The following is a 23,729-nucleotide window of genomic DNA, read 5'->3' on the forward strand; positions in this document are numbered from 1 at the left end:
AAATACCTCCACCACCTTCACTAGGAAGGCCCAGAGTCATGGTACTGACCTGCAAAACAACAGAGCTCATGAATCATGACTGAGATTGTCCTGGCTGTGGAGATAGCAAACCAGGAGCATACTGGTTCTGGCTAAGCTAACACTGGCATCCACCTCAGGCTATACCACTCCAAAGGGTTGAATTGGGGAAACACATGGCCAGCCATCTTGAATACTCACTGTCTGTGGCAGCAGCTTTCCCTTACTGTGACAAAATATCCGAACCAGTCAAGTCATAAGAAGGGATAGTTTACTTTGGTTCTCAGAAGACATGGTTCATTTTGGCTTGCAGATCTGGAAGTTTCAACCCATAATCATCTGGACTTGTTATTTGGAGCTGTGTCAGTATAGTGCATCATAGTAGAATCATGTGACAGAAGACCTCAAGGCAACTGAGAAATCAGAAAAATGAAAATAAGGGGTGGGGGCAGAGAGTACAGGTCCAAATATTTTCTTTAAAGGTACAGCTTTTAATGATCTAATTTCTGTTCACAAAAGGCTCACTAAGAGACACCACAACCAAGGCAACTTTAATAAAAGACATTTAATTGGGGCTGGCTTACAGGTTCAGAGATTCAGTCTGTTCTCATTACTGCAGGAAGCACAGCAGCATCCAGGCAGACATGTGCTAGAGGAGCTGAGAATTCTACCTCTTGAGAGTTCTTGCTCTGAAGGCAGCTAAGAGAAGACTGGCTTCCAGGCAGCTAGAACTAGGGTCTTAAAGCCCACGTCCACAGTGACACACTTCCTCCAACAAGGCCATACCAACTCCAACAAGGCCATACTTCCAAATAGTGCCACTCCCTGGGCCAAGCATATTCAAACCACCACATTGTCTTAATACCCAAGAAGGTGACAAAGGTCCTCTGGGGATTCTTATACCTCTTACTACTGAGCAGGATTCCTAGGTCCTCTGAGAAAGGTCACGGGTCACTAAACATCATGGGTCTCTTTGCTCCTTGGCATTATTCCACCATGATTTTCCCATCTGTAGCTGGGGCTGGAATATACAGCTTAGATGGCTAGAAAGTGGTTTACGTGAGTAAAATGTAAGCATTAGAGAACTCTGAATCATGTGTGGCTTAAAGACATGAGGGGGTTCTGTCTTCATGACTCATTCACTATCCTTTGACCAGAACTTAGACTTGATTTTGAGTGTCTAAGAAAAGAAAGCAAACTTCCTTCTCACAAATATGGCTAATTCTTACTCCTTCTTTTCCAGATGGTAACAAAAGATAATCCAGATGGGGTGCAGGTGTTGTAAGATGATACAAAGGTAAAGTACACATATTGCAAGGGGAATTTGTAGTCACTGCGGAGTCCTGTTAAGACCACGTCTACTTCATTCCTCCTTAGAATAGGGAACAAAATACCCATGAAAGGAGTTACAGAGACAAAGTTTGGAGCTAAGACGAAAGGATGGACTATCCAGAGAATATCCCTCCCAGGGATCCATCCCATAATCAGCCACCAAACCTTGACACTATTGCATATGCCAGAAAGATTTTGCTGAAGAGACCCTGTTATAACTGTCTCATATGAGGCTATGCCAGTGCCTGGCAAATACAGAAGTGGATGCTCACAGTCATCTATAAGATGGAACACAGGGCCCCCAATGGAGATACTAGAGAAAGCACCCAAGGAGCTGAAGGGGTCTGCAACCCTACAAATGGAACAATAATATGAACTAACCAGTACCCCCGGAGCTCATATCTCTAGTTGCATATGTAACAGAAGATGGCCTAGTTGGCCATCACTGGGAAGAGAGGCCCCTTGGTATTGCAAACTTTATATGCCCCAGTACAGGGGAATGCCAGGGCCAAGAAGCAGGAGTGGGTGGGTAGGGGAGCAGGGCAGAGGGAGGGTATAGGGAATTTTCAGAATAGCATTTGAAATGTATATAAAGAAAATATCTAATAAAAAAAGACCACACCTATAAGATAAGGCACAAAAGAGGAAGAGGGCTCAAGGAAGAGACAAGTAGGAGGGTGGAGGTGGGGGACACGAGAAGATGGGGGATAGATATGATCAAAGTCCATTATACAAAGGTATGAAAAAGTCATAATGAAGCCCATTGTTCTGACCAATGGCAGATGATAAAGCAACAGCAAAAATGATAGAAATAAATAAGGATGTAAAGTCAGTACATGTGACAGCTGCTTAAAGAGTAATCCACTCACGTCATGGTGCAGTCAGTGCATTTAGCCAGCTCAGTGCCAAGACATGAAGACTTGGCTCCGTGTGGCATCATTTAGAAACCATGTGATCTGCAAACTTTATATGCCCCAGTCCAGGGGAATGCCAGGGCCAAAAAATGGGAATGGGTGGGTAGGGAAGTGGGGGGGAGGGTATGGGGGACTTTTGGGATAGCATTCTAAATGTAATTGAGGAAAATACGTAATAATAAAAAATATTAAATAAAAAAATAAAAAAGAAACCATGTGATCTAGATATTGAAAAGGAACGCTCAGGTTGTAGAGGACTCCTGAAGTGACATAGTGACCTCATAGACCAGAGTCCAGTCACCTGTACTGTGACATTTCATAAAAATTTGAGTGAGGTGAATCATAAGCAAAACAGATTAACTAATGACCTGACTTCCCAGGTCTCTTCAGTTCTTTCCATTAGCTAGAGATTTTTATGCCAAATGGACTTAGTCCTTTTAGATACAATGGCAGGAGCCAGATTCTTTGCCAGCTCCTCTGTCCCCATGTCAACTAATTGATGTCTACTCCTCTCGCCCCCAGCTATCTCTTTGATCCAGTTCAAGTGCCCTCGCCTGGTTTTGTCAATGAAGTAAACAACTGCAAGTTGGAGGAAGATGACACTGTCAGACTAAAAGGCACCCAGAACAGTGAGGTTGAGGTGCCCAGGAATGCCCTGCACGATGGGAGCCTGAGCAATTCAGAGAGCAGAGGCAGTACAACTGGTCTACCTCACCAAGGACCGCTCCCCCAGGAGGACTCAGAAGAGAGACCCTGTGTGGAGAAGCAGGGTATTGTCAATGGCATCAGCCCCACTGCTACTCTGCAGTCGGTCAGGAGTTCCAGGCTCCACCAGGTTGACAATAGCTCCTGGGCCAGCAGCCCCTGGGTAGCCACCATAGACAGTGCTCACCTGGCTCAACCCTTCCTTGAAGGAGAAGACTACAGGAAGCAAAGCTGCCTGCTGCCCACCTTGGAAGGGACCCAGATGGTGGGACATGGAGACTGCAGAGCCCCTGCGGAGGCCTTGGCAGTGGCAGATCACATCCCATACATACCAGCCCCAGATTATCCCCAGCTCTGGAGCCCCACAGTAGACAACGCAGACCCTGAAGAAAAGGATTGTCTTTTTGAAAACCACTCTGAGGTGGAGCCCCTTCCGGGAATTCAGCCCAGGGTGAGCCAGCTGGGTTTGAACGTGCCCTTCTCCCTGCAGAGAAGCTGGGACTCACTGAATGAGGCAGGGACCACAGAAGTTCTGAGTGACTACTTCAAAGAGGAGGGTCCCACTCACCCTACGCCAGCGGCTGATTCTGGAAGTGAGCGGGAAGACCCCCACACCTACAACGGGGACAGGGAGGGTGTTGTGGTAGATGAGGATGCTGAGGTGGCAGAAGCCCTCGCAGCATTAGAAGCTGCTACCGCAGGAGAAGATGCAGATGATGCCGATTAGGGGGAGGGGGGAGGCGAGGCGAGGGAGCTTCAGTCACAGGGAGCAGATAGAAGCATGTGCCTACTCTGCCAGCATGCCCCGGCAGCCTTGCCAGCTGGACCAGTTGTTTACATCTGTTATCTTCCCATTGCCAGTACCTGTGCCATGCTGCTTGCTGTATAGGGCATCCCTCTACTCCGAATGCATTCAGAATGCTAGCATCAAAATAAGAGTGGGCCTTCATGTCCATGACCACAACAAGTGCGGAAGTTAAGCAGCTTGCATGCTGTCCCTGAAAGTGCCCCCCCAGAACATCTGTCCAGATGTGCACGAGAATGCCCGGACATCCCCACTCTTGATCCCAGGGGCCATTCTGTTTGAATGTATTTCTTTACCTTGTTTTTGAGAGCCAAATACTTCACCCAACCTAGAAAAAGGTAACGATCCACTTAAAGTGCCTACTGTGTGCCAGAGCTTAACTTCAGGGACAGTCACCCAGGGAAATACTAACTAACCACTTGTTGAACATCAAGTACCCTTCAGGGTAGAGCAGACTTGAACTGTGAACAAATGGTTAGTCCTCCACTGTGCTAGGAGAGCACCCTGACCTTAACTTTTTTTTACACTATTACTTTTTAATCTCCTTTGGGATACGGGAGGCTGGCCAAAATACTTCTCAAAACTGTCGTCATGTTCTAGGTTCGAGTTCGTGAGTGTTTTGTAACAGCCTAGCCATTTATGAAGGGCTCTGTGTCATTAAACGTCTGGTTCTCACTAAAGCATCACGGTATATGTGTCTCCCTGTTGTGTGGAAAAGCTGGGTATAATGGTCTTAGGCAGAATTAGTCTAAGACCATTATACCCATTGGTGCTTTCTTCAGTTTATATACATAGACATTCATTTGCCTTGATGGACAAGGAAGGGCCAGGGATGGAACTCCCTCTGTGTCAAGGTGGTATAGTCCAACTTCCTACTGACACCAGGTTTGGTTATCTGATCCCATGGCCAGATCTAGCTGGATAGAAAAGAGAACAGAAGACATCAGTCAAGCTGTGTACTTGAGTCTCCCAAATCAACTTGGAACATAATTCATGAAGATAAGAGAGAATGCATATTGATTTTTGAGATGAGCAGCCTACAGTCTCTGTCACATCAGAACTCCCAGACCCCAAAGCCTATGGTAATACTAACAGGTTTTGAGAGGGTCAAGGGACAGTGCTGGTGTTAAGTGTGGCACAGACGATTCTTAAGCCTTTGGTCCAGGAGAAGGGAGTCTTGACAGCTACCACCATCCCAATTTCTGTCACATCTCCAGAATGAACACAAAAAGGGAATTCGGACAGGGCCTGGGGAAAGAAGGGGTTGGTGCAGACAAGGCTTTCTCTCGGTCCCAGAAGCACCCACTGCACCGCATATGCACATAAGGAACAGCTGCTAAGTTCCTCAGCACAGCCAGCCTGACGCTCTCGCTCTTGCTCTCTCTTGCTCGCTCTCTCTCTCTCTCTCTCTCTCTCTCTCTCTCTCTCCCTCTAAAGATTCACTTTTGCAAAAAGCTTCTTTGAGAAGGTCAACAGATAGCCACTTTTTCATAAAACCGTCTTAGCCCCATTCACCTTTTTACCCCACCCCAGGCTTCACCAGAGGATCTCACATGGGACTCAGAACTTTGAGACTGAAGAAAATTCCCCATTCTGGCTTCTTTGGGGTGGTCCTACTGCCACCCACACCTTGCTGTACAGGTTGTGTTCTTGGTGGCTCTTAACCCGACAAGTGATACTGCTGACAGTTCTTCCAGACAGTCTCAACATTTCTGTAAGCGAATTCGCTGTGAGGCACCAACTGAGATCAGGCTCAGACATCACAGGTCTCTATGATACTGAGATAATTATATATAGCACATGGAATTTACCATGTTAAGTCTCAGTTTTAAGTGGTTTTTGTTTTTTTTGTTTTGTTGTTTTGTTTTACGTGTGTGTGTGTGTGTGTGTGTGTGTGTGTGTGTGTGTGTGTGTTGCATGCATATAGAGGTCAGAGGACAACTTGTGGCTTGTGGGAATCAGTTCTCTCCTCCTACTAGATGGAACCCAGGAATGGAATTCAGATCATCAGAATTGGCAGCAAGCTGAACCAACTCACTAGCCCGAGATTGATTCATTATCTATCTATCTATTTATTTATTTATCATATACCGCTTTCTTGAACTAAGACTTCCATTTAACCTTTCACTGGTAGAAACTGAACTATCCTATATATGAAATTGTTACTTCTTGGTTGCTGAGGCAAATAGTTGCAGATCGTTATAACTGGCAAGGCAGATCCTCAGAACAGTGAAGGGAATGTAGGTGTCTTGCATGGCACACACCTTGTCCGCACTCCATGAGTGAGGCCACTTGCCATCTTCCCATCTCCCTTTGGGCCTCTCCCATCAGTCCATCCTTAAGGCGTGAGGGAGCTGTCAGTCCTAGGGAACGGAGCAGCAGTTCTAACAGGTAACATTATACGCACAAGACAGCACCAAATGCAGAGGATGAGCAAGAACTCATGGCTTGCTTGGCTAGTCACTGTTGGCACCCACGGCAGGTGAGGCAGGCTCTACTGTAGCCACTCCCGTTTGCACACGTTCTTTTTTAAAAAATAGTAATATTCATTTATTTATTTAAATTCACACATTTGATATATATATATATATGTGTGTGTATGTATATGTATATATATATATATATATATATATAAAATCAAAGGATTCATATATGTGTGTGATGTATATATGTTTTTCTTGGTTTTTTGAGACAGGGTTTCCCAACATAGCCCTGGCTGTCATGATCTCACCCTGTGGACAGGGCTGGCCTCGAACTCACAGATCCACCTGCCTCTGCCTTCCGAGTGCTGGGATTAAAAAGTTGTGTGCCACCAGCCCCAGCTTGTTTGTAATATATCTTAAACATATCCAACCAAGCCTCCATTTCTCTCAAACCCCTTAGTACACCCCCTCCCACCTTCACATCCTTTCCTTTTCTTCTTTTTAAACAACCCTCTGAATCCAGTCAATGCTGCCTGCCCATGCATAGGTGGAGACTGGACAACTTTTAAGTGTCCCCCACACACCCCCAAAAATGACGATACCAGCAGCCATCAACTGCCAGTAGCTCCTGAGCTAGGGAGGGGCTCTGCAAACCCTCTCCTGTCCATGCTGAAATGCTGACTGGCTTTACCTCGCAAGCATCTTCATGATGGAAAAGAGAATGCTCTCTCTCTCTCTCTCTCTCTCTCTCTCTCTGGCTTTATTTGACTTTGTCTCTAGATTCTACGCATCCACTCCAGAGCGTTCTATTACGGCGACAGAGACACAGAAGCTGGCATTGCTTATGGTAAGTGCCTTCCCTGATTATGGGAAAATAAGCCTTTAGTGTGGGCTTTTTGAGACAGTGTCTCATATAACCCAGGCTGGCTTCAAATTGACTGTGTAACCAAGGCTGGAGCCACAACCTCTTATGTGCAAGGATTCGTGCGGTGTGTGTTATTTGAGTATTTATATACTGAGTGTGAAAAGTTCCAGCCGGGAGCAGTCTCCTGAAGCCCACCAGCCTCTGCATAAAACAAAACAAAACAAAACAAAACAAAACAAAACAAAACAAAACAAAACAAAACAAAATCACTGTTTGCAGCCAGGATGCTGACTGAAGTCAGACACTCACTTGACTATTAAACTAAGCCCCCTGAAGTCACCTATCTGCTGTCCTTCCCACTAAAGGAACTACCAAGCAGGTGCCATTGGCCAAGCTCAGGTTTGGCACTAAGTAGTAGCTAAGTTTAACCACCTTTGCTGAATAAAAGAATAAATGCTCTGCACGTGGCTTGAGGAAATGTCAGTCAAGATTGCCGAATGATGTCTGTATGTCAGGTCCCGGTGACATATACGTGTGTCTGCTGTCTGGAGGAGCATGGGCCCCATGAATCAGGACCAGGTTTCCTGCAGGCAGTTCCTCCCACACTGTTCTGCTCTGTTTGAACCAGGCTCTCTGGTGAACCAGGAAAAGGGGGGAGGGCACAGAGTAGAGCAACCAGAGGCTTTATTCACTTGAGTGGGAATCCCAATTGAGAGTCAATGCTTAGGCCAAGCTGTTGGGGGTTTGGTGACGTCAGTTTTCAGCGATCTTGAATTTAATCTTTAAAATCCCAAGGAAGGAAGGGCAAAGGAGATATCCTTTGAGGATCCTCTCACTCCCCTTTCTCTTGACCCCAGATGTGGAGAAAGTACCCCTTTACCTAACAATGCAGGCAAGAATCATCGTGTTCCGGTGTCCAGAAGTCCTGACCCCAGAGCCCTTGCCCAGAACCTCACACACACACATACACACACGAGATTTAGTCATATTACCCCTAGAGTCCCCTGCGTCTCTTGCTATGAACCATAGGTTTAGATTTCTTCCTTTTTCTGGGCCTCTGTTTTCTTGTCTCTTAAGTGGAGACAGCTCCTATTTTCTAGCATAAACACGGACCCTCTGCAACTTTAATGTGCCCTGGAAATGTGCACTGTTTGCCTTTTCAAAGGAAAGAAAAGGAAAGAACACAGATATCTGGACCTCAGACCTTAGAGACTTGCTGGACCTTGAGTGGGTGGGTCCCTGACATCCACACTGTGATGTGGGCAGGTCCCTAGCCTTGCCTACCAACACTGTGGTGGTGACCGTCATAACCACCTTGCTGACCTCACACAGGTCATCAAGAACAAATACTGCACACTCACCCTACACCTGCACGTTATAAATAAATGCACTGTCTTGTTCTGGTGTGGTTTCTATGTCATAGAGCAATAGTAAGAGGAAGAAATAATTAAAATATCAGAGTGGACTTTTTCCTCCCCATACCACTAGGCCTATGAAACCACTGGTTTAGAAGAGCAAATGAACTTGAATTTCTAAAAACACTCTGCAAATAAACAGGGTTAATGTTGACCCAATATGCAGTTTCTCTCTCTCTCTCTCTCTCTCTCTCTCTCTCTCTCTCTCTCTCTCTCTGTGTGTGTGTGTGTGTGTGTGTGTGTGTGTGTGTGTGTGTGTGTGTGTGCACACTTGAAAACGCACATCCAATGCCACCCACCTACCACTGTTCCTTCATTGGGGCTGCTGGGGAATCACTTCCAGGCATTTGGGAATAGTTAATATGAAACTAAGCTAAAATGTAACCTAAAGGCCAGAAAACAGGGAAAGAATTTCACTTATTTCCCTTATCAAAAACTGCACATTCCAGACTGCTAATTAGAGTGCTTAGTTAGAACCTTGCTACTTTGTGCTTGTGACTCTTCCAGAGGAAGAGTCCCCACATCCCAAGACCCACATCCCAGGACTCACATTGGGCCACTCATGACCAATGTAACTACAGCTGCATGGTGTCTGCCTCCATCTTCTGGCTTCCAGCTTTCCCAGACACATGCTCACATACATGGCAGACACACAGGTTCTAACTAAGTACTCTAATTGGCAGTCTGGCACATGTATATGGCAGATGCATAGACACATCCATAAACATAAACTAAAATAAATCTAAAACAAAAAAGGAGAATCCTGATGCTTTGAAAGCAAAATGATATGAGGAATGTATGATAGAATAACAACGTAACAGCGGGGCATATGGTACATTTCCATAATCCCAGCCCTCCAGAGGATGAGGCAGGAAGGTTTTGAGTTCAAGTCTAGCCTGGGTTATATAATGATTCATTGTCTCAAATGCAAGGAAGCAAGCAAGGAAGGAAGGACAGATGGACAGGAGGGAGGGAAAAAGAAAAGTCTGGGGAGATCGCTTGAATGGTCAAGTGTTTTCCTTGCATGTGCAAAACCCTAGGTTCCATTCCAAGTTCTTCTTGTCTAAAACAATGACTGAAGAGCAGCCAAAGGCTTAAACTATGAATTTGCAAATCCAGACTCATAAAGGTTTTCATGACATTAGCCATAAACCAAGTGACAATCTAGTAAAAATGGATGTCATATTTAAACCATAAATTATTTATTTATGGCTTACTTATTTATAGCAAGATGAAATAACTATATACACACTACTTCAAAAGTAATTTGCTGGGAGAGATGGCTATTGGTTGAATTATGGACTGAAATCCTCTCCATCAATTGTGTCTGCAAGCAAATCCTGCCTGGGCGTACTGAGACCCATTGCTCCAGTCACATCCATGTGTAAAGCAGAGGCGATGGCCAGGACTCCCTCTGCACCACAAGACAACACTAAGACATACAGTGCTGCTCACCTGCCCAGCTCCTGGCAAACCATCACAATTAGCTGTCTTCTGGTCACTTGGCTGAGGTCACTGGCTCACTTTCACAAGTCACATTCAACATCTTAGAAACTAAGTCTTAACTGCTACACACCAAAGCTCTCCAAACCACTTCTGATTACACCCATCTCTAAAGTGATAAAGTGACCCTTTCCCACTTACATCATCAATTATCACCCATCATTAAAATTACAATACAGAGGCACTTATCTGGAACAAACTTTATCCCCTTTATTTCATCCCATACTGACCGGTGCACACACAGGAGTTGACCCCACTTAGACTTTTAGGTCACATCACCCTTAAAGTGAGTAGCTCATATTAAGGTGACTCTTTCTTTTAGCGTTCCTTCTTCACAAGGTAATCATGTTGAGGGCCCGTGGGATCTTAAAGGGTCATTAGGCTGTGGAGGCTCCACTCTCAAGAACAAACTGTTTATTTCTCAAGTAACAGCATCAGGTCTCAAGACAGAATTAAGGAGTGAGTTGTGTCTTGTGGGGTTGCATTGGTTACCCTGAGAGCGGTTTTTCCTCTTCTCTGAGTCTTCCTTGGCCCGTCTCACAAACCCTCCTGCTACAGTGATGGTGCACCTGCCATTGTCCAGTGAACATCAAGGGCTTTATTAAATGTGGCTGCTAAGCTCAGACTTTTCAACCTCCCAAACTTGGGAGCAGTTAAGCCTTTTATCCTTTGAAACCATTCGACCCCAGGTATTTTGTTTATAGCCATACAAAACAGTGGCACCAATACCCACTAAAACAGCAGTGCCTTCTGGGAGTTTACGGGCAGGCTATGGCACGCATCACGATTTTGTGTGAATTTTCTACTCCTTAAAAAAGCACAAAGGGATCCCTACAGCAAGCTGGGTAGCTAGACTAATTAAATCAGTGGTGCCTGGGTTTAGTTAGAGAACCCAATGAAGTAAAGAGAAATTTAAGACACTCAGTATTAACATATGCATGCCCACACACATGAGAATGTACAACACACAGGCATGTCACACACACACACACACACACACACACACACACACACACCACATCCACATGCAAAAGTAAACCAACAAGCAAATCCACTGTGCAAACGATGGCTCGGGAAAATGCTAAGCCTCAAAGAAGCCAAGAGCCTGGTTCCCAGCATACAGCGTGAGTGGCAGAGGTAAGGCTCAGCTCTACATCGAAGGTCAAGCTATCTCTCTGAGTCCCAATTGCTTAGTCACACCATTTCTATGACAGCATTTAGGGCCTGAGGTTCTCTCCACAGTCATTCCTGCCTTCATCTGTGTTCACAGGCACTGTCTGGCCTCAGACAGTGAGGAAGCGTTTGAAGGGAAAAACAAGATAGATTGACAGGGTCAGAAAAAAAATGATCAGGAAAAAAAAACCAAACTCGCTCCTTTACTCCCATTAGCTAGCTAGTGATATCCTTTATTTTTAAAGGTTTATTCATTCTGCCAACACATCACGGGGGCTCTGCACACCAGTACACACAAATGGCCGGATCATGCCCCACTGCAGTTCCTACATCCAACCAGAAGAGGGGGCCAAAGTGCTATCTCTGTGTAAGGTGGATGCTCAGCGTCAAACACTTGGCTACAAAGCTCCAAGTTGCGGGGACCCCATTTGTAAGTCCCCTAACCTTCACTTTTTCAACTGTAAGTTTTGGATAGCGCAAGGCTGGCCAGCAAGACAAACTTGAGAAGGAATTGCAGAAGTGTGCAAAACCATAAACAGTGCCCCACCCCCAAAACCATAGATCCTCCAGGAGCCCAGATACAGAGAGCACTGACCAGGGGATCCAGACTGGCCATGATTTGCCACATTCCCAACCCTGACAGTGCCTGTGAACACAGATGAAGGCGGGAATGACTGTGGAGAGAACCTCAGGCCCTAAATGTGCATGCCTGCATTGAAAACGTTCTTATATAGTAAGAGTGGTGTTTCCTACAAAGTTGAAAATAACATAAGGTTAAAATGAATGGAACAAGTACGGAGTCAGAGGTACCGTGTGGACTTGGACTCTTAGCACACAGAAACACAAAGATGTGTATACTATATGGATTACTATACAGAGGGCAGAGGCTGCGACACCCAGTATCAATGAGCACAGCTTGTGTCCTTATTTTAAAAAATACCATTCTCTAGCAAAATGACTTAGGGCTCCTTAGATTCGCAGTTGGTCCTAAGGATGGGATGTTGAGGTTTGGTCTGTTGCTATGAATTGTAATGCTAAGTGTGAGGGGAGCAAGACTTGGTTGTCCCAGAGAGTCCCCACATAGATTCAAGTTATTTCTGATTAGTGAATAAAGATGCCTACAGCCTATAGCTGGGCAAAATTGAGATAGGTGGGGGCTTAGTGTTCCCGGCAGCATTGGAGTTGGAGATGATCACAAGGGGAGAGAGAAAGGTGGAGAGGGGAGTAAGATGCCCTGGGTTAGGAGTCAAGAAAGCACAGCCCTGAGGGCTGGCCAACTGGAGTTAAGAGCAGCCCATGTGAAACAGTAATAACTCAGGGTTATCAACAGGAAATATATTTTAACAGCATAGAAGGTAGATATTTGCCCAGCTGTGCTGTTTAAGGCTTGTAAATATAAAGGTTCCCTGTGTCTTTTATCTAGGAAAAAAAAATGGTCAAAGTCAGGGTAGAAACCTCAAATTGAGATTAAATATTTTCTACAACACTGGGGCAAGGAACAAGAAAACAAGAAGAGCCTGGGGCACCGTCTGGGCCAGAACGTAGTAAGGGGCTAGAAATAGGCGAGACAGAGGAGCGTGGGGGAAGTGGGGAGAGAGAGCACCGTGCCAAAGGCATCAATCTGTAAGAGCTTTCATTACAGGCACTATCCTCGAGGGAATGGAGTTGTATGCCCTTGTCCTGCTCCCTCGCACCCAGAAAAAAAAAAAAAACCCACATTGATACTGAAATTTCAACACCTAGAATAGGCCTCGCGTGACCCTTCTGGGAGCTAGGATCTTTGCAAATGTAACCAAGTTAAGATGAGTTCTTATGATGGATTGCAGTGGGCCCCTAAGCCAGGGGGCAGATGGCCTTAAAAGGAGGAATAGGATACCCACAGAGAAGGATATCTCAAGACACAGATCTTCAATGATGCAGAACTTCAAACCAGGAAATGCTGAGAACTTTCTAACAAACACCTCCCTCAGAATACAGGGTGGACCTAACCCTGGAGAAACGTTGTTTCTAGCTCTGGCCTGAAATAGCTTTCTATATTGCATTAGTTGCCAAGCTCTTGGTAACTTGTTGATTGGAGTCCTGGGGAAGTCACCTCCAATGGATGGTAAAGCTAGCAGACGAAAAGGTAAACACAGGTAAGTTACTAGCCTCATCCCCGAGTATCTTCCCTCTTCATTACAGAGGCACAAATAGTAACTGTAACATACTGAAGCCTGCTAGACATGACAACCAAATGACTGACTGGAAATCACAAGATGACACATGTCAACTCCATGTCCCCTGACGTGCAGCATCCTTACCAAGGCAAAACTTCAAGTCTCTCCAATGAGAAAGTTCCCCAGCTCAAATGGAAGGACACTGTAGAGAGCCGAGCAGCTTACTACAGTGTTGTGATCAAGAGACTGGACTAGTGAGCAGTCTTCGGAGATGCAATAACTCAGGGCAAAGTGGGAATCCCCCTCCCCCTGAGTTCTAATTTGTTTATCAATCTTGGACGGATGCTGCTTTCTTAGTCATGATCATGTTCCTATGGTGATGTAAGATGTTGAACACTAAGATTAGCAGACTGAGGGGTACCCATAAACTCCACACTATATTTATTTCTCTATGTCCCAAATCATCCATGGGGCGGGGGCGGGGGAGGAGGTAGAGGTGCTATAAAAGGGGAAATCCAATCAGACCAGCCTAACGATTACTCAACAATCGAAGACTTAAGAAGCTGGTCCTGTAAGATGTCGCTCATTCAAGCACACTGGTTTAATGCTTTTATTTTTAACTCTGCTTTGGTAGTACAAAATTCATAAAAAGTACAAACCAGACAGTTAAAAATACATTTGACACTGGAAACCAAAAAATTTTCCTTTACAAAATGTTTTACATCAAGATGGCAACCGAGTGACTCTTTCCTTTACACCAAGAAGCGATCCATCATTAGTGTCGTGGACAGTGACCTTGTCGAGGATCCTCAGAACTTCTGAGGGAGGAGGGAGGAGGAGGGACCCTAAACGCCAACTATGCTGGGAACCCTCAGGATTCTCACCAGGCTGTGCAAACCAGGACAAAGCTTATGTGTTGAATGTATTGAATGTTTAATTTTTGGCATCTCTGGAAGCCAGTCACCCATCTGCTCAAGTATTAGAAAATGTTTAAAATGTACTCTGGGTATATAAATACAATCTTAAATATCTTTGCTTATTTTTTTTTGTTTTGTTTTTTTTTATTGCTATAGAAAGTGCTCTACATTGAATAAAATTAAAAAATAATTAAAACTGAAGAATATTACATATTAGCCCATCACCATTTAAAGGACGTCATTTTTTTTTTTTTTTTGCAAAATGTATACTTTTTTTGTTTGTTTGTTTAAGTAAAAATACTGGCTTAGCTGCACAAACATTACTCCCATGAGCACTCACTCTGCTTCCTGGACCACAGTGAACCTGGCATCCACACTGGCATCTCTGCTTAGTAGACACAACACACATACCAAGTCACTAGCTGCCAGTGTGGGTTCACATCAAACTGCATCTACCACACGCATAAAATGTTTGAAAAAAAAAAGTTAGTTTGTGTCCAGAAGCAGAAATTTTTTTAACAGAAAATGCCCTGGGGTATATTTTTTTAAAACCCCACCCCACTTTTTTCTATTTTATTTTTGTACAGCCAAATTAAAAGCAAAAAACAAAAAAGAAACAAACAAACAAAAAACCCCAAAACCACACCCAGTAGTTAATGCATCACACCAATGGAAGTAGGGCATAAAGCTTGCCGCCCCGCCACCCTCCCCATCCCAGACCTATGTACTTTGAGGCGTTTTATAAAACAAGGCCAAGAGAGAGCCCTACCAGGCAAGAAGCCCCTAAGACTGGTAGAGCACATGCTCTACCACTGAGTGATAGCCCAGCCCTCTCTTCACTTTTTTTGTTGGAAGACAGGATCTGGCTCAGTCACCCAGGCTATCCCCTGAACACTCTATAACACGGGGAGCCTTCAACTTGCGATCTTCCTAGGAAGCCTTTACTAAGCATCAGCTACAGCAGGATCCTGAGTAAAACAGCGGAAGTCTCAAGGGCGTGTTTGCATAAGAGGAGTGTTTTGTTTTGGCCTTTGGTTGCCTTTAAACCATTTTCCCTTTTACTCAATCAGACTAAAAGCCAGCTGTTTAGATTAAGTCCATAACAACAGTCATAGTCTCTGTGTCTTCTAAGTGACCAGAGAATGACAGGGGGCAGGCTGACGGGAGCAGGAGTCAGTGCTGAATTCTTGTTGGTCCAGGAATCTTTAGTGCAGGGCGCCTGTGGTTCCATTGGATCCCATGACGTCCTAGCGGATCATTTTCTAAGCACTAGATGTTTTCCAGGGACCTTTTGCAGGCAAGAGTCTTCTGTAACAGCCCAACTGTGTGTATTAAGATCTTAGGGCCAAAGTCAACATGGAATCTGGGGTTCAGGAACAGATGTCAGCATGCCAACACAAGCTCAGGCTGGAAATGGCTCCTCTGTTTGTTCATAATGCCATGATTCCAAGGGAGTAGCTGCCTGGGTATGGACAGCCAGGAATGTGCACCTGGGGACGGTTGTCTAAAAGGAAGAGCTCTTTCCCTTTTAGAAACGGAACTAAAACTTTCATCACACCTTTTAAGCCCAAAGCTTCTTTCAAAGCAAGCTGAATTCTGTGTCCAGCGTAGCAAAAATATGCCCTTTTGGGTTTGATCCGCATGCCCATTGACTTCATGATAGAAACTGTATAAAACATATAAAAATATTCCCTAGGCGACTTCATTATCTCGCAAGTTCGGAGTCTCTTAGAACTCTTCAAGAAAGCCAGCAGCTGCTACAAGAGAAAAACAACAAAAAAGAGGAAAGCTGTGACAAAAGGAGACATACCACGTGCTCATCTGCCTGAGTTAATGACACAGGAAAGCTGCAATCCCTCCAGACCCCAGTGGACCCACCCGCTCATCCCTGCCCTCATTACACCATCCGGCTAGAATTCAGTCTAAGAACACCTAAGGACCTCCTCCTTGTCACCAAGAAACACTAGAGCAGCAGTTCTCAACCTCTGGGTCACAACCCCAAAAAGACCTTTAGAAAAACATAGATATTTACATTAGGATTCATAATAGCATCGAAATTACAGTTATGAAGAAGCAACAAAATCACTTTATGGTTGGGGTGTCACTCAGTATCAGGAACTGTATTAAAGGGTTGCAGCTCTTCACAGAAGCCCTCACGGCAGCAGATACTCCCACGGCAGCAGATACTCCCACGGCAGCAGATACTCCCACGGCAGCAGATACTCACTCTGCCTGTGATCCCTGGTTCGATCTCCAGGGAATAAGGATGTTAAGCCCTGCTTCCATGCTGCCATGTCACATGCCACAGAGTGATGGCCTCAGTCATACTTATAAAACAGCTTTCTATGTCCCAAGTATCTCCTGTCATTCACAGCTTTCATACCCTTTTATGCTCCTGAAACTCTCAAGATGTCATTGTATACTGAAAGATGCATGCTGTGTTAGAAACCGACACTAAGGAGCAAACCTTTATGAAGGAGCAAAGCACTCTCATCTGCCACACGTGTTTGCCGATAAATGCTGAACGTAAGAGAGAAGAGGGCAGCTTGCAGAGATACAGAAGACTAACAAACGTTAGCCACCACATCTTAGTTTAAGAACATACTATTCACAAGCCAGGTCTGGGGGACACAGACTTATAATCTTAGCTAGAGGCTGAGGAAGGGGAATCCTAAGCTCAAAGCCTGTGTGGGCTGCACAGTGAATTCAAGACCAAACTAGGAAGCTTAATGAAACCCAGTAAAAGGGGGAAAAAGGGGAAAAAAGGGGGGGTGCTCAAAGAGAGAGCATTTGCTTAGCATAGACAAAGCCCTGGGTTCAATCCCCAGTAACTCACATATGTGCTGGGGAGAGAAGAAGGGAGAAAAGGAGGAAGGAGAGGGAGAGGGAGGGAAAACAAAAATTTACCCTTTAAGACATGCTCTCTAAGATTATCTACTATTTTAAAGGTATTTTTATTGTATAAGTATGTGAGTTTGCCTAAATATATGTTTGTGCACACAATGCCTAGCTGGTCCCCATGGAGGCCAGGGAGGGCATTAGATCCGCTGGAACTGAAGTTAAGGATGGACAGGAGCCACACTGAGAACTGAACCCAGGTCCTCTTGGAGAGCAGCCAGTGTTCTTCACCACTGAGCAGCCTCTCCAGGCTCCAAGGTCATCAGTTCATATTTCTCGACATCCCTGATATTCATAGTGACTTATGATGGAAGGGGAGGAGCCTGATTTTTCCAAAGAGGATGAATTGGATGAAGGACCACATGGAAATGAAATGCTGTCCCCTAAAACGTCAAGAGTCAAGCTTTTAGTTCTAATGAAACAAGTGGTGTCTCTGTGGAGCTGACACGTGGGTTTGTACCTGGGGACAGCCAGTGAGTGTCGCTTTCAGGAAGGACTCAGTAGACAGTTAACATTCTAGCACAGAAAAAGGCCACAAGGAGACCTTGTAGAGAAATGTAAAAATGCTACACATACACACACCCAAAAGAGTTTTAAAAAACTATGTTAAGAATTTTAGGACATTACCTAGAAAGTATGTATTGGACTGTTTTATGGCTGTTCTTTAAGTGACTTTTTGTATCCTGAAAGTCACAAAGTCCAGGACAATGAGGTCAGGCCTGGAATACAACATCTCATCAGAGTGAAAGGGCATGGTAATCCATACTTGCAATTTCAGGAGTCAAGAAGCTGAGGCAGGAGGACTGCCACAAAAATCAAGGACGACTGGGACCACAGAGACCTTGTCTCAGAACAAACAAACAAAGAAGGAAAGAAAATAGATCATTCCAACCCAGAATTTATCCCTTGACAGCATCCCAGAAGATCCCACTAACCTCCAGGGGTGGGAACTACAGGCTCAGGGTGTGCCAACAAGAGTGTAAGATCAAAGGTCTAGATTCAGACCTAGATCCTTAGTCCTGGCGCTGAAGGTGGCTGTCCTCTGGCATCCCCAGCAGGGCAATGAAGTTTGCCCTACACTGACTGATACTCAGTGTTTCTCATGGTACCCAGCAGTCAAAGCCTCCAGCAGGAAGGTGAGCATCAGTCCTCGGCTCTAAACAGCCACTTCTAAAGCTGATCTTAAAAACTGCCCCGTGCGCTGTTATCTCTGCACAAGGATGTGGAAAATCCAAACTGCTGCTTCAGGACCTCAGGAACTATGCAGCCAAGAGAAGGCACCTACCTACACAGAAGCCCCTCCCATCTGGTCTCTGCTTGACGCAAGGTGGCAATGAGCTTCCGGGTAAACACCCGTCTCACCTGTCTCATCATAACAACAATTTAGAGAGGGAAAATGATAGCACACACTCACAGATATGATCGGCCTAGGGCCCAGAAGCCGCACCCAAGGACAGCTATAGAGGGCTCAACACAGAATCGTAAACTTCCTTAAACATCAAGATAGTGTGTTTTGTCTTGTTTTAGGGCAACTCAGTTGCGCTGCTCTCAATTATGAGTTGTGTGAACAACACCACAGGATGTCAAAAGGTCAGCCAATGTCCAACTGTGGCCTACTTTCTGTGGATGGAAGGAGGTACCTAAAAAGTGTGGAGTGCATTTGGTATGATTTTTCCCCCATTAATTTATTTATTTCTTCACTTCACATCCTGATCGAAGCCCCCATCTCCTCTGGGTATCTCCCCCACACCCCTCCTCTGAGAAAGGGGAGGTTGCCCTGGGTATCAACCCATCCTGGCACATCAAGTCACTGCAAGATTAGGCACACCTTTTCCCACAGAGGCCAGACAAGGCAGCCCAGTTAGGGGACTGGGATCCACAGGCAGGCAACAGAGTCAGGGACAGCCTCCAGTCCAGTTGTTAGCGGACCTGCCCACATCTACTAGATATGGGGGCGGGGGTGGGTGGGTAGTAGGTCCAGCCCACGCTTGCTCTTTGGTTGGTGGTTCAGTCTCTGGAAGCCAAGGGTGCATTTGGTATGTTTTAACAATCCTAAATTCCATCCCTTATTTTATGGGAAAGGGACTGGATCCTTATTGACAAGTAAACCCACTCTGAATCGGTATTTCTTTACCACTTCAAACCAGGGCTAAAAGAACCTTCTACACCGGCTAACAAAGATCAGAGCTTCAGGGGTCGGCACAGAAGCCACAAGAGCCCAACAAGAACGGGCAGAGGGTAGAGGGTGGCCTCCTTCGGGTGTCCATCTGAAGAAAAGCCCCCTGCTTCAGAAGCTGCCTCTCTGTGTGGGGGAGATGTGATACAGGTTTAGACAAATGGATGCCCAAACTGGGAGAGATTAAGCAAGGCTTTGGTGCACAGAATCCCCACTGCTTCCCTCATAAAACAAGACTGCTGGGAAGAATGGACTTAAGTCACTAGAGTCATCTGAAGCAAGAGAAAAGGTCGGCACTTCTCTGAAAGTTGTAACTTATATTCAATTATCTTAACTGCAAGATAGTTGATAATGCCATTGTCAAAGATCTCAGTGAATTAAATCCCCATTGAAGAAAACTTAACCTTCGCTCCAGTGGCTGGACATTAAGGAAGCTGAAAGGAACAGGTTCTAACACTGTCTTATATATTCCCTCCTCATGTTATCTGTAACTGAGAATCTTGGATCAGAGGCTGCCTTTAAGTTTCTGCCATTTCTAGAGTATCAGCACAAAGATCTCTATCCATGAGACACCCTGGGTGACGGCCTCCATCTCTCTCCACCCTCTGAACTAGTGGCCAGGTCAACTGGCTTGCAGCCAGACATGGTGAGACATACTGATAATCCCAGCACTAGGGACTCAGAGGCAGGAAGATTGCTACAAGTTCAAGGCCAATCTGGGCTGTAAAGTAAGAGTCTATACAAAAACAAAAACAAAACAAACAAACAAACAAAAATGTCTATACAAAAAACACAAACTGAAACAAAAACTTACCCAGTGTCCTGTTTAGTCTCAGAAGGCTCCATTTGGATGTGAACTTACTGTCAGGCTCTCATTTATATCCATCGTTATTAAAAGAAATATAAGACTGAAGCACTTTAAATTTCATTATTAATAATGTTGGGCTGTTTCTCTGTCTGTTTATCTCTGTCTCTCTCACTCTGACGCTGCTCTCTCTCCTGCCCACCTCCCACCCCCCATACACACACAGAAAGGGTTTCAGTCTTGGCAGGAACTCACAATGTAAACAAGGCTGGCCTTGAAATCAAAGATATTAGACTCCATCTGCCTCCTGTGTCATGCACAACCATGCCCAGTCTAAATTGGGCATTTTTCATATTTGCTGATCACTGTATTTTCAATAACACACAGCTCTCCTATTTTGATGAGGGGTTTAAATAATTAAAACCTTCTAAATACCAATCATGAGCAAGTATTTATAGGTGGATCATTGGGGGGGGGGGGGGTTAAAGCCCTTAGAGATGTTTCTACTCAAAATCAAAATACTTAAAGAAACAAACAAAACCCTAACAGACATTAGTGAATAGTTTTTGCAAATTCTCTTCACTTCTTTTCTGAATAACACCCAGAGAAATCATGCCTTAACAGAGCTGGAGTTTCTGATGTTTTCCTTGCTCTGGGAGTCTTCAGGTTGCCCCTCAACTGGGTTATGCACCAGTAGCAACACACGTTGTCAGCAACACTGGGTTACCCAAGTGCTGAGAACTGGACACTTCAAATTCTGCAGCCCTCCCTTCGGAAAGGGAGACTTGGGAGAAATTTCTGCCACTGACATCTAGTGTGGCTCCGGACCTAGAGAAATGAGGACTGCACAGTCCTGAGTCTCTGCTCTCCTCTGACTTCAGTCTCCTCTGAGCTAGTGCAGAATAACACGACTGCATGGCATCACCTTCTTCTTCTGGTGACGAACAGCACAGCCATGTGTCTAAGGAGCTGGAGGGCAGCTGACTGCCTTCAGTCAGCATCTACCTGAGGATGGGATGAGGGTCTACTAACCTAGCCTCTCTGAGCCTCAAGGGAAACAAGAAAAAAAAATAACTCATATATATACATATGAAACCATTTAAATAGAGCTCATCTGATATAATACAAGCAGAGTGTTTCTTATGGAAAGTAGTTGTTGGGATCATATATTTCTAATTTCTGAGCTTTGTTGTTGTTTTGGTTTTGGGCGGGGGGTTGTTTTATTTGTTGTTTGTTTGTTTGTTTGTTTTTCCCACTGTGGGCAGGCTTGAAGGTACACTGTGATAGGATGAGCTCGAGGAGGTCAGAGGCTAACTTGCAGTCATCAGTACTCCCTTCCACTCTGTGGAGTCATGGGGAATCAGGCCACTAAGCTTGGCAGCATGCACCTTTACCTGCTGAGCCATCTCTCCAGTCCTGCTGAGTTTTCAGGTTTTGTACTACGTTGTGAGCACGTGAAACCTGGACTGCTCTTAAAAAACAAAAACCATTTATTTGAGTCTTATATTGTTGCCCAAAAAGGTTTTGACTCTGGGACATTCTGGATCTCAGATTTTCAGATTAGAATAACCCTCAGTTATTCCATACCAAGGAACACTGTGACATGCCTCTTTGACAAACAGAGAGGCCGAGGTGGCAGCAGCAGCACTGCCATGTGTCTAAGATACCAGCTAATGAGATCAGAATTCATTCCAGAGCTCCGGTGGAGTCTATATGTACTGCATAACCTGTCCGAGAAAACAGGCGGTGCATTTTACTTTGGCTACTTCATGTGCATAGATGTCAAAGTATCGTGGTACAAATGATGAAAATGAAAGTACTGGTTACACCTATCGATACCATAATTAAAAGAAAAAAAAATCTCCTAAAGCATTTTGTTTTCTGCTTCCCTTGGGCTTCCCAAGGTCTGTCTTTAGGTACCCAAGGTCCCTGAGCCTCCAATGCTGCAGTCTATGATGAACAGAGCAGAGATATTACGGCTCCTTTTTTTCTATGTCTTATCAAAGGGCTGCCAGGGCTAAAAAGTTTAGTCTTACACACTGCTGCTCCCCATGGCCCAGCCTAGCACAGTGCCTGGCACCAAAAAGGGGCTCAATAGAATCTTTTGAAATAGAATACTATGTCTGGGTTGAACCATTGTTACAATTGCTGATCCTTTTAGATACCACCCTTTGGAGAAAGCCAGGGGGTTTGAAATGACCACTACTATGAGGCCATAGGCATGTTTCTGTTTTTTTCCTTTTCAAGGAGAGCAACATTCTCTCACATTCCACAGTCACCGAGCATCTGAGCTCTGGAGTGTGGATTTCTTCCCACCCTAAAAGCCTGGAAAAGTAAGTCCTAACCCTGGCTCCCCATCTATAAAATGGGGATGTTAGTGTTTCCCACAACTGCCCAGAGCACCCTGGTAACTCAGACCTTCACTGGACTTTGGCCTTTCTCACTAGTCCCTAAGTCTTCTCCACACAGTGGGGCCTGAACAGACACTGCCTCCTCCTCCTCCTCCTCTTCTTCCTCCTCCTCCTCCTCCTCCTCCTCTCACAAGATCATGGCTGAACCTCCCACACAGCATGCCCGACGTCACACAAGGCACAGCTCTACCCTGGAAACCAAACAGGTGGTCTCACCCAAGGAGTTTCCTTTTATAAATGTTTATCCAATGCCCCTATATTTCCCACCATCATCTTTTACTCTGGAATAGAAAGAGAGATAGAGATAGAAATAGAGATAGAGATAGAGATAGAGATAGAGATAGAGATAGAGATAGAGATAGAGAGAGAGAGAGAGAGAGAGAGAGAGAGAGAGAGAGATAGAGATAGAAAGAGAGAGAGAGAGAGAGAGATAGAAAGCAAGTAAGCCAGCCAACCAGCCAAGCCAAGAATGTAAGGTAAGGGCGTGGCAAGTTCAGGAGAAGACCCCAAGTATTCTACTAAATACTTGGCAACCAAGCTGAAGGGAAGGAGGAGCTGGCCTCCCTCACTGAGAGGCCAGCTCAAGGTCAGGAATGCATGCCTGTGATGGGCTAAGCATGTTCGGGAAAGCAGACTCATCCCAAAGCACACAGGCTGCAGTGCACAGCCCAGAGCTTTGCAGTCAAAAGAGCTTGAGTCAGCAAAACCTTCCCATCCCGTCCTTGGTTTTGAGTCCCTACAAGGCATGGTGATTTCTAAGGCTTCCTCAACACAGGCAAAAATGGCTCAAATTCCTGAGGGATTTGTCAAGGATTGTCTCCATCTGGGTGACCTAAGAGTCCAAGTGTTTCGTTCTTAAGCAGAGGAGAAGCGGTCATGTGTCACAGAGTGTCTCAAAATATACTCTCTTCTCCACACTTCTTTACTGGCAAATCTTTCCACAATGAGATATTTTTGGTTTGTTTTATTTTTCTTTAGGAGGAAGTTGCAAGGGCAAAGGAGGGGATCGGGAGGTGAGTGGAATTGGGGTGCACGATGTGAAAACCACAGCACTCAAGAAATAGCCTAATAACTAACAAAGGCCACGGAGAACGGCAGGACTAGTTCTGATGGCAGTGAATAGTTAGAAACACTAACTGTGCCAAGGACTGACTTAAGGACTACACATACTCCTGTCGGCTAAGCTAACAACCACTTCATTTCCTAAGAGATT

General features: G+C 45.1%; 2 protein-coding genes across 5 annotated transcripts in view; one reads left to right on the plus strand and one right to left on the minus strand.

Moving 5' to 3' along the window:
- 0610040J01Rik (RIKEN cDNA 0610040J01 gene) overlaps positions 1-4,458 on the plus strand; it is an 87,970-nt gene extending 83,512 nt beyond the window's left edge. For 2 of the 3 annotated variants that reach the window (XM_011240792.3, XM_006504178.4), the window contains 2 exons: positions 1,262-1,315; positions 2,787-4,458. In XM_011240792.3, the coding sequence (XP_011239094.1) occupies positions 1,284-1,315; positions 2,787-3,696 (942 nt within the window). In that variant the 5' untranslated portion in view covers positions 1,262-1,283 and the 3' untranslated portion in view covers positions 3,697-4,458. The remainder of the gene's footprint in view (positions 1-1,261; positions 1,316-2,786) is intronic. The other variant, NM_029554.4, reaches the window with a different exon arrangement.
- The window catches only part of Rell1 (RELT-like 1), a 79,684-nt gene that overhangs the window by 5,832 nt on the left and 50,123 nt on the right, over positions 1-23,729 (minus strand). Inside the window, exon 7 of one of the 2 annotated variants that reach the window (NM_145923.4) lies at positions 13,730-15,983. The exons of the other annotated variant lie outside the window; for it this stretch is intronic. The gene's annotated coding sequence lies outside the window, so the exon portion shown is untranslated. Of the gene's footprint in view, positions 1-13,729; positions 15,984-23,729 lie in introns of those variants that run through there. 2 annotated transcript variants of the gene reach the window in all.

This window comes from Mus musculus, chromosome 5 (assembly GCF_000001635.26).
Source record: "Mus musculus strain C57BL/6J chromosome 5, GRCm38.p6 C57BL/6J".
NCBI lineage: Eukaryota > Metazoa > Chordata > Mammalia > Rodentia > Muridae > Mus > Mus musculus.